This window comes from Sciurus vulgaris, assembly GCF_902686455.1.
Source record: "Sciurus vulgaris genome assembly, chromosome: 18".
NCBI lineage: Eukaryota > Metazoa > Chordata > Mammalia > Rodentia > Sciuridae > Sciurus > Sciurus vulgaris.
This window is the reverse complement of record NC_136479.1, coordinates 15,366,862-15,384,777: the sequence shown is the minus strand read 5'-3', so window position 1 is coordinate 15,384,777 and position 17,916 is coordinate 15,366,862. Positions and strand designations below refer to the sequence as shown.

General features: G+C 42.0%; 1 protein-coding gene across 7 annotated transcripts in view; it reads left to right on the top strand.

Moving 5' to 3' along the window:
* The window catches only part of DNAH3 (dynein axonemal heavy chain 3), a 463,090-nt gene that overhangs the window by 339,132 nt on the left and 106,042 nt on the right, over positions 1 to 17,916 (top strand). For all 7 annotated transcript variants that reach the window (XM_079120030.1, XM_079120029.1, XM_079120028.1 and 4 more), the window contains 5 exons: positions 1,247 to 1,338; positions 6,521 to 6,635; positions 8,907 to 9,023; positions 15,826 to 16,005; positions 17,316 to 17,452. In XM_079120030.1, the coding sequence (XP_078976156.1) occupies positions 1,247 to 1,338; positions 6,521 to 6,635; positions 8,907 to 9,023; positions 15,826 to 16,005; positions 17,316 to 17,452 (641 nt within the window). The remainder of the gene's footprint in view (positions 1 to 1,246; positions 1,339 to 6,520; positions 6,636 to 8,906; positions 9,024 to 15,825; positions 16,006 to 17,315; positions 17,453 to 17,916) is intronic.

The following is a 17,916-nucleotide window of genomic DNA, read 5'->3' as shown; positions in this document are numbered from 1 at the left end:
CTTTGAGAGACACTATAGAGTTTGATGGATAAGAGCTTTGGAGTCAGGATTGGATCCAAGTCCCAATTCTGCCATTTATTAGCTGGGTGTTATTAGACAAGATAATTAATTTCTTTGTCTCAGATTTTTTATATGTAAAATGGGAATAATAATACACTAGTATCTCCCTCATTATGCTGTGCTAATCAAATAAGTGCATAAAACCAGGAACAGTGGCTACTACATAATAAGCCATCAATAAATATTCGTTCCTTTCATTATTTCCGTTACCTCATCAGTCCTCCAGGTGTCCTCAGAACCCAGACTGGAAGCTATTTGAGTTTACTGGTCCCTTCATGCCTTCACTCCATAGATACTTACCTGTGCCTACCAAATGCCACCACCAGGAAGACAGGGCTAGGTGAGACAGAATCGGACATTGCTCCCTTGCCCTTTCATTCTCTGGCTTTCTTTAGTCCTCAGGAGCCGGACAGAGAGACAGTTGAATAGCAGGTAAGGTTTTTCAGAGCCTCCTTCCAGCTCAGTCCCCCTCTTCCCTTCAGTGCCCAGGTCTCTCACACTACCCAGATCTTTCAGGCCCTGAGAAGTGTCTAGACACCACCAGAGCCTTCACATATGTCCCTTCTTGGGGATATTTGCACTTAGGAGGTGAGCCTGGGGTAGCATTCATACCAGAAGGATTTCCAAAAAGCACACTGGGCATAAAAAGGGAGGTATTGAAGGGAAAGTCCCTCCTCCTCCCCAGCATCCCCAGATCACAGAATCTAGGAGTCCGCCTGTCCCACAGATTCATGACTCCTCCCTTCATTCAGCAAACTGCTTGCTGCAGCTTCTATCACAGAGCAGGTTTTGCACAAGGCCCTTGGAGCACAGGAGAAGAACAGACCCTGTCCTGACCCTTAAGGTGTTCACAAATTGCTGGGGAGACCCACCCCCAGTAAGCCAGAGATAATGCAGGGTGGCTCTAGATGCCTCCGCAATCCTCAGGCCTGCTCTGTCCAGTTCAGTAGCCACCAGCTACACATGGCTCTGTAAGTAAATTTGAGTTCATTAAAATTAAATTAAAATGAAAAATCAGTTCCTCAGCCACACCAGCCATGCTTGCAGTGCTCAGCAGCCTCCTTGGGGCTAGTGGCTGTAGTAGTCTGGGACAGCGAAGATAAAGGACATCACTGCCACCACAGAAGGTCCTACAGGAAGGTGCCAGCTTGGACAGCAGACACTTGTTTCCTTCTTTTCTTTGCAGATCAGTGAGATTGTTGGCTATGAAATAAGGCCCACGGAAACGACTTGCCTCTTAAATATGCTGGAATATGGATTCGGCAAATACGTTGAAAAGTAAGCTCATTCCTTCCTTCTGGAAGGTTCTTGGTCCACATATCTGTAAGTTCTCACATTGATGTGATTGGCCTAATATCAGTCTTTTTGTTTTCTTTTAGCTTAGAGTGACTTAAGACTATTTACTAACCCCCTGTTAGCTAGCTGACTTAGTACTAGTAAAGCTTACATTTCTAGCCGCAGAGATGTTGATGGCCTACAAACAGAAAATTGTCAGGATTTTATTTCAAAGGGAAATTTAAAAGAAAAAAGGTTTTTTTTTTTTCCCTTTGACCTTGAACTTCAAGCCCAGCAATCAGTGACTTTGGGCAAAACCATTCAGCCTTCCTGTCCTGTTTTCTCTTCTTTAAACAAATGACAATGAACTGGGAGTGGCCTTCTGAACTCTGATATCTCATAACTTGTGGTCCAATAAAAGATCTCTTCACTAGCTTTCTCTCCTTCTCCAAATGCCCATGGAATTTCATTGTGAAAATTGGTACTATTTGAATTGCCTTTTTTTTTTTTTTTTTTTTTTTTGAAATAAAGACTCTCAAGGCCCTGTTTGCTTTTCCACACCACTTCCTTCAGGTGATGAATGGGGAGAATTTGTATAGCTGGGACTGGAGACACTGTTAGACAACTGGGTTCAGGTCTGACAGGACGCCCGTGGTTTACAGAGCCACTGCATCAGCATCACGTGGGAACTAGTTAGAACAAGTTGGAAATGCACACACTCAGGCTCCACCGCAACCTGCTGAATCAAATTCTGCAGATGGATGCTGCCATCTTGGTTTTTCCAAATCCACCAGGTCAGCTCTGCCCAAGGCAGGAGCCACTAACTACATGTGACCAATAAGCCCTTGAAATGTAACTAGTCTGAGTTCAATGTGCTGAAAGTTGAAAATACAGACTGGGTTTCAAGGACTTAATAAGAAAAGAGAAAATGCAAAAATAGCTAATAATTTTTAATATTGACTATATGTTGAAATGGTAACATTTTGTCTGTAGTGAGTTAAGTAAATTACTGAAATTAATTTCACCTGTTTCTTTTTACTTTAAAAAAAAAATGTAGCTACTAGAAACCTCAATGCATAATGGACAGCACTGCTCCAGGCAATACTGGTACTCGCTGGACTCTCGGAACTTCTCCCCCATTCTGTAGCAGACGGGTTTCAACCCAGGGGCTTCCCAGCCAAGGCTTTCTGTCATCTGAGTGCTCCAGTGCCCCCCAGCACCACTACTCCTGTCCCACATTAAGGAGCAGCTCTAAAGACGTACATTTCTACAAGCTTAAGTTCTAGTGTGCCCTTAGTACCCATGGTTCCCCATCTGTCGATTCAAATAACTATGAGCTGAGGATATTCAGAAAAAAACGTGTGTCCATACCGAACATGTACACACGTTTTCCTTGTCACTATTCCCTAACTGATGGCATAGCATTTACATTGCATTAGGTATTAGAAGCAATCTAGAGATGATTTAAGGTGTACTGGGGAATGTGTGTGAGTTATATGCAAATCCTGTTGCATATATCAGTTGTTGGTATATTTAAATAAGACTTAACACAACATGCTTATGAACAACTGTCAGGTGTGACTGAAGGCAAATGGTTGCATTGGAGTGGGATTAATCAGTTTGGGAATTCATGAACTATATAAAGAGACTTGGAGCATCCTCCATCTTGGTATCCACTGGGGATCCTGGAATCCATTCCCCACTGATACTGAGGAATAATTGTGTTTTGTTAAAGAACCTCATTTTCCCTCAATGAGATGTTGCCAAGAGACACCAGCTGTTGAACACTTAGGCTGCACCAAGCATTTTATATACATTAGCAAATTTATCCTTCACAACATCCCAGTATTCTAAACAATACTCTTTTCATTTTACAGATGAGGAAATAAGCTGAGAAGTTAAGTAACTAGCCATCAGTAGCAGCTAGTAATTGAAAGAAACAAGACTGTAACTCAGGCAGACAGATTCCAAACCTGAACCATTACCCTTTACAGACTAAAAAAAATTCACTCATCTAAGGAGACAGAGACTGGGCAGATAAATATACAGCTACTCTTCTTCTTCCCACCTAAATGTGCTCAGGTGTGACAAATCCAGGAAGGGTGATGCCTTGGCCACATTGCTTACCACTGTGAGCCTCCTTATCTGAAAAATGGGAAGAATAGTAGCTAGGCAATTCGAGTTACTGTGAGAATTATTATCAGATAAGGCATTGTCTCTGTAGCTTCCTGTTGCTATAACAAATTGCCTTAGACTGGGTAATTTATAAACAACAGAAATTTGTTGCTTTCGTATCTAGAGGCTGAGGAATCTAAGATATAAGCACTGGCAGATTAAGCATCTGGGGAGGGCCCGGGATGGTACCTTCTGGCTACATCCTCATGGTGAAAGGCGGAGAGGGATGGGGAGGGAGCTCCCTCAAGCTTCTTTTATAAGGGACTCAAATTCCACTCATGAGGGTTCTCCCTCATGAATTGATCACTTCTCAAAGCCCTGCCTCTTGTAAAGCATTGGGCACTAGGTCCCAACATATGAGTTTGGGGGGACAGTAGCATTCAGACTATAGCAGGCATGTAGCCCGACTTCATGTCCAGGTGTCAGTCACTGTGTATTAGTGACTTGTGATGTCACCTGTGTCCTGCTGACACGATAGTTAATGCACCCTTGTTGCAGCCCATAGACAATGAGCTTCTCTGGTATATTTGGGTGAGGTCAACTCCTGATATACCTTCATGGATTCCCTCCCTTGTGTGATCATTTGCATTTTAATCCATGTCCTAGGGCTGTTCTTGGGACACATTGCAAGTATTTTGTCTTATTTAATTATACCAACAACTCTATGATAGGGGCAGATGGGGACCTGAGGCCTGTCAGGTGACTTGGCCTTGGCCACACAGCCAGTGGGCATGGAGCCTGGGCTTTGTGACTCCTTGTTTTGTGCTTATCTGGTGGGTACCTGCCTTTATAAATGATTCCCTCTGTTGCACGTTCACTTCGATTGTCAACCAAGGGCCACGTTAGGATGATGACCGCTTCTAAGGTCTTGAGCAGCCATTGATTGGAATCGTCCATGGTTAGTCTCCCTCTCCTCACAAGGCCAAATGAGGGTTCTCAGCTCTATTTAGTCAGCCCTATTTGATTGACCACAGTTCTCTTGCTTCCTCCAACAAAGAAAGGGGAGGAGACCCACATGAGGTGGGGAAGAAATACTGGATTAGAAGGAACTGGTGTCTAGATCCATTTCCAGCACTCCCCAGCTGTGTGGCCTTGGACACGTCCTTGTGTCTGTCTCTGAGCTTCAGCTTCTTCTGAGTAAAGCCCAGGTGCACTCTACACAGCTGGGCTGGGCTTGTGGCTCAGTGGTAGAGCACTCGCCTAGCATGTGTGAGGCACTGGGTTTGATCCTCAGCACCACATACAAATAAATAAAATAAAGTTATGTGTCCACCTACAAAAAATATTAAAAAAAGAAAGATAAGGACTGAGGCCAAGAAAATAATCCCTGCTTTGCTTCCCAATTCTTTGGCTCTGCCTGGGTTTTAGGACCCAGACCTCTGTGTGGAAACAAGAAGAAAGGAGTTTGTCTTCCCCGTCTCTCTCTGCCTGTGGAACAGGGGGATTGTAGGGGGGTTGACCCAGAGTATCAGGAAAAAGAGCAGGTGTTTTGGAAAGGGGAGGGAGAATACATGGAGCAAGCACCATCTTGTACATTAACAGAAGTTCCAACTGAGTGAGAAATCAGAACGAGTAAATAGTAAAAAAAGATGAAAAGAAGTAGTCTTGTTTTAGTGACCTTAAAACAGTGGTTCTCAACAGGGAATCTGCCTCTCCCAGGGGCATCCCAGATGCAATCTAGGATGTCTGTAGTCACCTTGATTGGTAGGTCATCTGCTACTGGCGTCTAGCTTGAAGTTCAAGACCAAGTTGTTGGTGGGATTAATTCTTCTGAGACCTTTCTCCCTGGCTTGTCTAGGGAGAGGCAGGGATGCTGCTAAACATCCCACAGTGCGCAGGACAGCCAAATGACCGAGTCATCCAGCATAGGGGCAGCCAAGGTGTGATACCTGTCCACTCCCATTGTAAGGGTCAAAGCCAACACCCCTATGAGAAAAGACAGGTTAACAAGAGAAAAGCACACCAAGTGAATCAAAATGACACAACACAGGAACCTCAGAAATGAACCCCAGATTCCCTTGGGGGAAAAAAATTATGCTTAGATTCTATGAAGAATGGACAGTTCTCTAGAAATGCAATTGGGTGAAAGAGCATAAATTAACGGAAATAGATCGAGAAGGGGAAAGCCAGCCAGGCTGTCTGTTCAGAGTCTCCCTGTCCTTTCTGGGTAGTGTCCTACCTCCTGGGTATGGCAGGAAGCCTCTGGAACCAGGAGCTTATGACCTTCTGTCAGGCAAAGTGTGTCAGAGGAATTCCTTATGGCCGACTCCTACATAGAAAGGCAGGGAAAGCTTAGAGTGATATTTGTTGTAAGGTGACTTTGGGGAAGAGGGGCTCTAGTTAATTTGACCAACCTTGAGGAGGGGAAATTCTGGTTTGTATGACTTGCTTTGGGGGAGAGAAAAGGAGGGAGGCAGGCAGGCAGGAGAGTGTCAGAGGTTTCATTTCCGAGACTGATTCTGACTCCTTCCAATCTCCTTTATTGAGTTCAATGTCAGCATGCACAGCACTGTGCTTTGTTGATATTGTTTGAATCTCAGCACCAGCCTATGCTTACTTTGTTAGGGCCACCATTACCGAGTGCCAGACGAGGTGACTCAAACAAGATGGCCATCTTCTCCCCATGTGGTCATGGGGTTCTCTCCTCTGTGTGTCTTATCTTCATCTCTTCTTCTTATAAGGGCACCAGTCATAGTAGATTAGGGTCCTCCCTTATTTCCTCATTTTAACTTAATTACCTCCTTAAAGAGCCTTTCCCCAAGTACATGCACAACCTGAGGTCCTGGGGATTAGGGGACAATGTTCAATTTGTCATCATCCAAAAAGTCAATTGTGTTGAAAGTGAGAAATCCTACAACACACTCTGGAAGTAGTTGGCAAATCTCAGAGTAAATATTGTGGTAAAATTAAAAGCCTTTGAGATTCTCTTAGAACCAAGCCGACATTCCTCCTTGGACGTGTTTCTTCTGCCTCCTCCTGTTGACGTTGCTGTTGTGCGTTCTTTCTTTAGACTGGAGCCCATTGGTGCCGCTGCCAGTAAGGAATATTCTCTGGAGAAGAACTTGGAGAAAATGAAGTCAGACTGGGTTAACATGACCTTCAGCTTCGTGAAATACAGGGACACTGTGAGTCTCAGTTCAGCTGCAGCCCCCTGAAAACAGCACCATTGATCATGTAATGATAAGGTTATTCACTCAGAATTGCAGTAGAACTCAAGAATAATCCCTACATCCTGATTGTTTCCTCCTGTCTGCAGTCATCTTTCCTCTCAGACAGCCCTGGAGAGATGTGTTTTCAAATCAGAAAGGCCCTTTGATTTGGTGCAGTAGGGATCCTCAGTGCAAAGGAACTGAGCAAGCCTCCTGAATTAGCATCTCCCAGGGAGGACACAGGTTGGCATACTCTTCCAATCCTCCCCTGGGCGCTCAGAAGCCTACTGGGAGTGGATAAAGCCTAAGAACTTCTCAAATCTTAATACGCACAGGAATCACCTAGTGCTCTTGTAAAAACTGCAGGTTCTGACTCATGAGGTCTGGGGTGGGGCCTGAAGTTCTGTAGCTTTAACAAGCTCTCAAATATATGAACTGCAGATTGACTACCAAGGGTGTAGATTTCTCTCTTTCCACTGGCACTTGTAGATAACAAATGAATTTGTACAGTGCATGTGGAGGTGTGTAAACCCAAAGCATCTGCTCAGTTGTCTTGGGTTCTGGCTTGCTCTTGGGATGGAGAAGCGGGTAAGGATGGGGGCTGCAGCTCTGTAGATCATGCTGGCAACAGGCTGATACTCACTTGTCACACACTGTTGGCAGTGTTGGCAGTGCTGGTGCACGACAGAGTCACGTGTTCCTAAAAATTCCACATTGATTCTTCCTGGCTCCTCCACCCTCGGAGTGCTTGGCATCTGAATTCTTAAGGCACCCCCGACTTTACTGATATTCAGGGCGTATTGAGAACCAGAGCCTGTATCTTCCTTCCCCTTTAAGCTGCATGTTATCCTCCTGTGACTTCTCCCCCAGCTTTGTTCTGACAGTCATGATGCTTCAATTTCACACTTGGATAAGAACTATCAATGAGCCCGTGGGAGCCGGGAGAGCTGGAGGCCTGTGGGCTCATTGCTGGGCCTCTCCTGGCAAGACCAGGGCCCTATAGGTCCCAGAAGCTTGGTGCTCCATGAAAAGATTGGATTAGATCCTGCTGCAGAGGCTGTTGGGCTGTGAAGTTCAGCTGGGGGACCTGGGAGCAGCTGCATCGTTGCTGGCCCATCTTCGGAGTTTTTGACTGACATAGCCGTATCTACAGGACCAACTGCAAAATGGAAATAAAGCTGTTTATTAATAGCTTTATTAATAGCTGGGCATACCTCCCAGTGCAGAGTTCCTGGTGAAGGGTAGATGAGAGAATATATTCTAGGCCCAATTTAGCCACCCAGTTGTAGGGTTGAAAGAGATGAGAACAGACTTGGCACAGGGACAGACCCTTATCAGTTTGTCATAGTGACTCAGGAGGAAAAGTACCATTCACCTTTAAGGCACAGGAACCTTACATACTAGTAAAATATGACCCATTAAATGTCTAGCACAGAGTTTCCAAAACTGTCTTGGTTCAGAGGGAGTTTTGGGTCTGAGTACTTTTACCATGATAACTTACCACCACCAAAAAAAAAAAAAAAAATTTGTTTATGAAGTAATTAGGTCTAAAAACTTAATGAGAATTTATGTCATAGAAGCTTATCAGATGTTTTAAAATAATATTATTAATTGAAATAAAAATTATATTTATATTTTATTTTTAAATGGCCACAATAGTTATGTTGAGTTGCCTGTGCATGAATCTAGGCCTAACCAGTTAGATTAGCAACTGATCTTATAGGAGGAAGAGGACAAGCAGGAAAGCTAGTGAACTGAGCAGCAGGAATGTGGGGAAGGGGTCAAAAGTCTTCCTCCCCCAAGAGACTCTAGCTGCAGGTCTGCGATCAGATGGCATTTGGTTTCTGCAAAGGAGATGCACAGTAAATATCTTTACAGACCTTTTTAAGGAAGAATATAGAAATCCCATCTCCTGCAGACCAGATGCCTGTGCCACTGAAGTGCAGTTCTGAGCCTTAAGGAACCAGCATTTAAAAAACGGGGTAGGAGCTGGGCATGGCAGCACACGCCTGTTATCCCAGTGACTCGGGAGGCGGAGGCAGGAGGATCGCAAGTTCAAAGCCAGCCTCAGCAAAAGCGAGGCACTAAGTAACTCAGTGACTCTAAATAAAATACAAAATAGGACTGGGGATGTGGCTCAGTGGTCGAGTGCCCCTGAGTTCCATCTCTGGTACCCTCCAACCATGGGGTAGGGATGGGTTGGGGGGGTCTTGTAATTTTGACAGGGCAGGGTGTGCTTGTTTGTAGGATACAAGCATTCTGTGTGCAATTGATGACATTCAGCTGCTGCTCGATGACCACGTGATAAAGACCCAGACCATGTGTGGCTCTGCATTCATCAAGCCCATAGAAGCAGAGTGCCGGGTAAGAGGAAATAGGGTTGCATGTTTTTTGACATTCCATTAGCTCTGGGTTTCTCAGAGGAAGGGGACGTTTTTCAAGTTCAGTTAACAAAGAAACTTTTTGAGAAAAGAAAAACACAAGAGTGAAAGCAGTAATGATCCAAGTAAGCATATGGCCCACTGAGCGGTTGTCTGCCAGAAGAGAAAGATGAGCTTTGAATACACCAAATAAAAATACATTTGGAAAGTAGCTTATGGGCTGGAGTAACCTACAGTATGAACAACACCAGGGTAGAGAGTTGGCCTCCTTTGTTCACTTTTTGGAGAAAAGTGGCAGAGACCAAGGGCACAGACTCTGGAGCAGATGCCTGGTTTCAAATTCTGGCTCTGCCCCTTATTAGTCATGGGACCTGTGCGAGTCAAATTGTTGTTAGTTCCTGCATCTGTAAGTTGAGATTTTTAATAATATCTACCTTATAAGACCGTTGAATTAAAATGGATTGATGTGCACAAAGCACTCTGGCATCACAGGTCACGGAGTAAGCTTGCAGCTATGCTTACAGTTCTTACCTCACCAGAATGTGATCTCACATGTGTGTTTCTTTCATTGCTGTATCTGTGTTGCCTGGAATAGTGACCCGAATATAAAGAACAGTCAATGAGTATTTCTTAAATGAGCAAATGAGCAAATAAGCGAATGAGGGGAGATCCAAGATGGCGGACTAGAAGGAGACTGCGTTCCTTGTCGCTCTGTAACTCTGGTTTCAAGCAGAGGATATCTGTTTCTTGGTGAGGCAGTTTTTGCTGCTTATTGACCCCCTGCTGTTTACCCCATTTGTCTGCTGTGATCACTTGCAGTCTGCCAGCATATCGACGCCTTTTTTGAGTGCAGATTGCTCACTGTGAGGCATCTATCATCCGCCATTTGCCTGCCTCTCACGTGTCCATCGCCTGCCTTACTCCTATCCATCACCCAATGCATGAGGTTCACCTCCCGATTGCCAACAACAGTCAGCAAACTGATCGCTGACTGCCAGTGGAGCGCCAGCTGCCTGCTGCTGTCTGGAAGTTCACTGTGACAGTACCTGCAGGTTTGATTACATGTGGCTGCCGCCATTTTGAGACAACAGCCAGGCCCCATAGGACCCCTGGGCCCGTCTCCAGGATCCCTCAGCCCAACTGATCACTCCCTGCCTCTGGGGCCCTCACACTGACTGACTGCTCCCGGCTGCCAGGACCCCCAGACCAACTGACTGTGCCCTATCACCGGGACCCCAGACCGACTGATTGCACCCTGCCTCCAGGATCCCACAACCACACCAAACTCACCCGACCTCCAGGACCCCTGCCTGACCAACCACATCCCGCCTCCAGGACCTCCTGCTGACCACAGCCATACCCTGAGCTGCAACTACCCATTTGCCAACACATTTCGAAGCCAGAGCAGCCATCTTGGATAATCCTGGAAGCCATAGCTCCGATCTTTAGATGGGGCAAATCCCATCCTGAGACGCCTGCTGGAGGCTTGAAGCTCATTGTCAGGTACCTCTCATGCATCAGGCTACTGAACACTGGGAGGTTTCATTACTATATTACTGTTATACTGTAGATTTTCTTTTGTTTCCTTATTGAAAAAATTTAAATTTTTATTTCTTTACTTTTCTTGCTCTCTTTTCCTTTTGTTTACCTATTCCCTCAGAGTCTCTTTCTCCCTTTTTTGCATGCTAACATCCAATTTCTTTTGATTACACTTTCACCCTTTCTATTGTCTAGAACTTCTGTATATTCTTTTCTTATCCCATTAACAGCCACATTCTACATTCCTCTGCATCCTCTTTGTCCTCCATTAGAAACTGCAGACCTTATTGCAAATCTGTTTGTTTTACTGAAGATAATATTTGAACTCATTCTGTTTATTATGACAATTTTGTTATTGTCCTCATAGGGGCTATTTGGATTAGGCTATTTGGCTATTAGGATTGCATAGTGTCTGAATTGGGCACTGCTAATAACCCCTTAAAGAAAGGGTTTTGGAAACCTATAGGGCCACTATAAGCCTACAGGGGGAAATCTGCAATACCCCAGATCTGCACTGCTAGAGGGGAAGATACATGAACAACATGAAAAAACAAGGGAAGAAAATGATCCAAACAAATCTAGATTCTATAGTAATAGAATACAATGACAGCATGTTAGAAGAAATGTCAGAAAAGGACTTCAGATTATACATGATTAAGATGATTCGCGAAGCAAAGGATGAGATAAGACAGAAAATGCAGGCAATGAATGATAATACCAATAAGCTGAAAGAGCACCTGCAGGAAGCAAAAGATCATTTCAACAAAGAGATAGAGATTCTCAAAAAAACCCAAATGGAAATCCTTGAAATGAAGGAAACAATAAACCAAATAAAAAACTCAATGGAAAGCATCACCAACAGACTAGACCACTTGGAAGATAGAACCTCAGACAATGAAGACAAAATATTTAATCTTGAAAATAAAGTCACCCAAACAGAGAAGATGGTAAGAAATCATGAACAGAATCTCCAAGAACTATGGGACATCATGAAAAGACCAAATTTAAGAATTATTGGGATTGAGGAAGGCACAGAGATACAAACCAAAAGAATGAACAACCTATTCAATGAAATAATATCAGAAAATTTCCCCAACCTGAAGAATGAAATGGAAAATCAAATACAAGAGGCTTACAGAACACCAAATGCACAAAATCACAACAGATCCACACCAAGGCACATTATAATGAAAATGCCTAACATTCAAAATAAAGGTAGAATTTTGAAGTCTGCAAGAGAAAAGCATCAGATTACATACAGGGGGAGACCAATATGGATAGCAGCCGACTTCTCAACCCAGACTCTAAAAGCTAGAAGGGCCTGGAACAACATATTTCAAGCTCTGAAAGAACATGGTTGCCAACCAAGAATCCTATACCCAGCAAAACTTACCTTCAGATTTGAAGATGAAATAAAATCCTTCCATGATAAACAAAAGTTAAAAGAATTTACAAATAGAAAGCCTGTGCTACAGAATGTTCTCAACAAAATATTCCATGAGGAGGAAATGAAAAACAACAATGGAGGTCAGCAAAGGGAAGAACTACCTTAGAGAAAAAACCACTCAAAGGAGAAACCAAGCCAACTTAAAAACCAAATATAAGCAAAATGACTGGGGATACAAATCATTTCTCAATAATAACCCTGAACATTAATGGCCTAAACTCCTCAATCAAAAGACATAGACTGGCAGAATGGATTAAAAAGAAAGACCCAACAATATGCTGCCTGCAAGAGACTCATCACATAGAAGAAGACATCCACAGACTAAAAGTGAAAGGATGGGAAAAAACCTACCACGCACATGGACTCAGTAAAAAAAGCAGGGGTTTCCATCCTTATATCAGATAAAGTGGACTTCAAGCCAAAGTTAATCAGAAGGGATAAAGAAGGACATTTCATACTGCTTAAGGGAAACATACATCAGGAAGACATAACGATAGTAAATATTTATGCCCCAAACAATGGTGCATCCCTGTACTTCAAGCAAATCCTTCTCAATTTTTGGAATCACATAGACCACAACACAATTATTCTGGGCAACTTTAATGCACTGCTGTCACCACTAAATAGATCTTCCAAACAAAATCCAACCAAAGAAACCATAGAACTCAATAACACAATCAGTAACCTAGACTTAACAGACATATATAGAATATTCCATCCATCAACGAGTAGATTCACTTTCTTCTCAGCAGCACATGGAACCTTCTCGAAAATAGACTATATGTTATGCCACAAAGCAGCCCTTAGGAAATGCAAAAAAATAGAGATACTGCCTTGTGTTCTATCAGATCATAATGGACTGAGAGTAGAAATCAATGACAAAATTCAAAAGAGAAATTACTCCAACACCTGGAGACTAAATAATATGCTATTGAATGAAACAAGGATAACAGAAAACATCAGGAAGGAGATTAAAAAAATTCTTAGAGGTCAATGAGAACGATGATGCAACATATCAAAATCTCTTGGACACTATGAAAGCGGTACTAAGAGGAAAATTCATTACATGGAGCACATTCCAGAAAAGAATGAAAAGTCGACAAATAAATGACCTAACATTACAGCTCAAAGCCCTAGAAAAAGAAGAACAGAATAACAGCAAATGTAGTAGAAGACAGGAAATAATTAAAACCAGGGCTGAAATCAATGAAACTGAAAGAAAAGAAACAATTCAAAAAATTGACAAAACAAAAAGTTGGTTCTTTGAGAAAGTAAACAAAATAGACAAACCCTTAGCCACACTAATAAAGAGAAGGAGAGAGAAAACTCAAATTACTAAAATTCGTGATGAAAAAGGAAATATCACGACACCACTGAGATACATAACATAATGAGAAGCTACTTTGAAAATCTGTATTCCAACAAAATAGAAACTACCGAAGACATTGACAAATTTCTAGAGACGTATGCTCCTCCCAAACTGAACCAGGAGGACATACACAATTTAAAGAGATCAATATCAAGCAATGAAATAGAAGAAGCCATTAAAAACCTACCATCCAAGAAAAGCCCAGGACCAGACAGATTCTCTGCCAAGTTCTACACGACCTTCAAGGAAGAACTCATTCCAATACTTCTCAAAGTATTCCAGGAAATAGAAAAGGATGGTACTCTACCAAACTCATTCTATGAAGCTAATATCACCCTCATACCCAAACCAGGAAAAGACACATCAAGGAAAGAAAATTTTAGACCAATATCCTTGATGAATATAGATGCAAAGATCCTTAACAAAATATTGGCAAACCGTATCCAAAAACATATTAAGAAAATTGTGCACCATGATCAAGTGGGGTTCATCCCTGGAATGCAAGGATGGTTTAACATCCGTAAATCAATAAATGTAATCCATCATGTCAATAGACTTAAGGATAAGAATCATATGGTTATTTCAATTGACGCAGAAAAAGCGTTCGACAAAATACAACACCCCTTCATGCTCAAAACACTAGAAAAAATAGGGACAGTAGGAACATACCCGAACATTATAAAGGCTATTTATGCTAAGCCCATGGCCAACATCATTCTTAATGGAGAAAAACTGAAAGCATTCCCTTTAAAAACGGGAACAAGACAGGGATGTCCTCTTTCACCACTTCTATTCAACATTGTCCTTAAAACTCTAGCCAGAGCAATTAGGCAGACTAAAGAAATTAAAGGGATATGAATAGGAAAAGAGGAACTTAAGCTGTCACTCTTTGCTGATGACATGATTATATATTTAGAGGAACTGGGAAATTCTACCAGAAAACTTTTAGAACTTATAAGTGAATTCAGTAAAGTAGCAGGATATAAGATCAATGCTCATAAATCCAATGCATTTTTATTCATAAGTGATGAATCCTCAGAAAGAGAAGTTAGGAAAACTACCCCATTCACAATAGCCTCAAAAAAAATTAAATACTTGGAAATCAATCTAACAATAGAGGTGAAAGACCTCTACAATGAGAACTACAGAACACTAAAGAAAGAAATTAAAGAAAACCTTAGAAGATGGAAAGATCTCCCGGACCAGAGACCCTGCATCTTATAGAAGAAAAAGTAGGTCCAAATCTTCAACTTGTTGGCTTAGGATCAGACTTCCTTAACAGACTCACATAGCACAAGAAATAAAAGCAAGAATCAATAACTGGGATAGATTCAAACTAAATAGCTTTCTCTCAGCAAAGGAAACAATCAGCAATGCGAAGAGAGAGCCTGCAGAGTGGTAGAATATCTTTGCCACTCATACTTCAGATAGAGCACTAATTTCCAGAATCTATAAAGAACTCAAAAAACTCTACACGAATAATACAAATAACCCAATCAACAAATGAGCTAAGGATATGAACAGACACTTCACAGAAGAAGATCTACAAGCAATCAACAAACATATGAAAAATGTTCACCATCTTTAGTAATAAAAGAAATGCAAATCAAAACCACCCTAAGATTCCATCTCATCCCAACTAGAATGGCAAGTATCAAGAATACAAGCAACAATAGGTGTTGGAGAGGATGTGGGGAAAAAGGAACACTCATACATTGCTGGCGGGGCTGCAAATTATTGCAGCCACTCTGGAAAGCAGTGTGGAGATTGCTTAGAAAACTTGAAATGGAACCACCATTTGACCCAGCTATCCCACTCCTTGACCTATACCCAAAGGACTTAAAATCAGCACACTACAGAGATACAGCCACATCAGTGTTCATAGCTGCTCAATTCACAATAACCAGACTGTGGAACCAACTTAGATGTCCTTCAGTTGATGAATGGATAAAGAAACTGTGGCATATATATACAATGGAATATTACTCAGCTATAAAGAAGACTGAAATTATGTCATTTGCAGGCAAATGGATGAAATTGGAGAATATCATGCTAAGTGAGATAAGCCAATCTCAAAAAAACCAATGCACGAATGATCTCACTGATAAGCAGATGATGACACATAATGGGGGATGGGGTGGGGCAAGAATGGAGGAATGGAGGGACTGTATAGAGGGAAATGGGTGGGAGGGGAGGGGGGAAGGAAAAAATAACAGAATGAATCAAACATCATTACCCTATGTAAATATATGGTTATGCAAATGGTATGCTGTTACTCCATGTACAAACAGAAACAACATGTATCCCTTTTGTTTACAATAAAAATAAGTTAAAAAAAATAAGCGAATGAATCCACCCATTTTTCCATTTCGGGACCTGTGGTGCAGAGTGTCAGGGCACTGATGCGGATGCGGAATGTTAAATTCACAGAAATGGGAAGAAAAGCTCGTTCGGGTGCAGGAAAATTTGGATGCCTGGTTGAAATGCCAAGCCACTTGGTTGTACCTGGAACCAATCTTCAGTTCAGAGGATATTATTGCCCAGATGCCAGAAGAGGGCCGAAAATTTGGCATCGTCGATGGTTACTGGAAAACGCTCATGTCCCAAGCAGTAAGTTTTCCCCCAACACATCTCACCAACCTTGAAACTATTAAGTAAATTGGATTTTTGCAAATTTGATATTTTTATGTCTTTGTTCTAATTTATTAAAAATTTGAACATGGAAATATGTAATATAGAATGTAGTAACCTTGTGCTCCCTAGAGGTAACTATGAGCAGTTTGCGTTACAGAGCGATCATTTCTAATGAGATAGAAGACTTTGTTAGAGGATAATTTAATAAAAATTTTATATATCAATAATCCTTTTAGAATGCAAAAAGTTGTCCACATTGTTACTATTATTTCACAAATGTTTGTTATCTATGTTGACTCAGACATTATATATTTTCAGAAAATACTTGAAGAAAGTAATATGATTTCTGCCTTTGTAGAATTCATTGTCTTGTGACGAGACATGCTTAAATAAATAAGATCCGTAATATATATGCAAACACTGTTCAGAATACAGAAGAATGGTTTAGTTGCCTGGAAATCCTAGGAGACCTCTAAAGAGGTGACAGTAGAACCAAGCTTTAAAGGATGACAGTTTCACTGAGTGGGCATGGCAATCGGGGCCCATTTTAAGAGATCGTGTCTTGTTCCTTTTCTAAGTCAAGTGTGCTCAAACTGGGGTGCACTTACAAAAAAAAAAATGTGTCCCAGGGGAATGTATCTGCCCTGTTTGCAGGAGTAAAGTAAGTGGGAATTTCTATGGCCCAGCCAGTGGAACCAATTTTATATTAGTTAAGTTTCTTTAATTGCACATTACAGAAATCCACTCTGTAGCACAAACAAAAAGACCCGGTGGTTGTCTCCTGAGGCCCCAGGGCAGAAATTGTAGCACAGTCTCCCAAAGGTTGGATCTAGAAACCAGAAACCTCAGAAATTCAGAAGCACTCTCTTCCCATACCTCTGACCTCTGTTTTTCTTTCCAAGCCTGCTTCAAACTCTCTTTGCAATCTGGCTTGCTTGAGCACTTAGTCACACGGCAGGAGGTGATCCTTACACAGATCCAAACCTCCCTGATACAAGGGACCATCCCAAGCATAAAGTGTCATGGTCTGAATTCTAAACCCCTGGAAGTTAGAACTTTAATTGACTCAGTTGGTTTCAAGTGCCCAATCCCTGCTCAGTCAACCATGACCAGAGAAATAAGATTAAATGAACATTTACCCCTATGGATTTAGGAGGGAGATAAGAAAGCAGTTAACTGGGCAGGGGGCATAGTTGGTTGACAGGCTAGTCACACATTCATTGTCATGACCAATCTCAGAACTTGGGAACCCCATGATGGTCCTCGCGTTTGTTGGCAAAATTCAGGTGAAAGACGCCAGGGTTCTGATGGCAGCAGACCAGCCACGGATGACTGAGAAGCTTCAGGAAGCCAACATTCTACTGGAGGACATCCAGAAAGGTCTGAATGACTACTTGGAGAAGAAGAGACTGTTTTTCCCCAGGTATCCAGTATTCTCTTATTTGGAGTTATTGTCTTGAACCATATTTAGGTAGAACATTTTTCATACTGAGATTACCTTTAACCTGTCTATTCCACTTCCCAAGATACAGCGCCTAGGATTAAGTCATGTCTTTATGGTCATTATCTGAAGTAGGGTTGAATGGACAGAGTGGGGGTCAAATCTGTACTTTGACAAGCAAGACTTGTCATTTCTGGAGCCTCACCTTTGGAGCTGCACAGACCTCTTTTGGAGTCCCATGTTTTCCACATATTAGTCTTAAAACCTTCGAGAAATCTGAGTCTTTGGTTCTCAGCTTCAAAATCAGGATATAATTATAATGGCTCTGACTTCATATGTTTACTGAGCAGTGAGCTAGTGTACGTAAATTAGATGTACTTGAGAAATGCCACCTGACCTTTTTTTTTTTTTGACATCAAAATTTGTAGTTTCTGGTAGGTAAATCT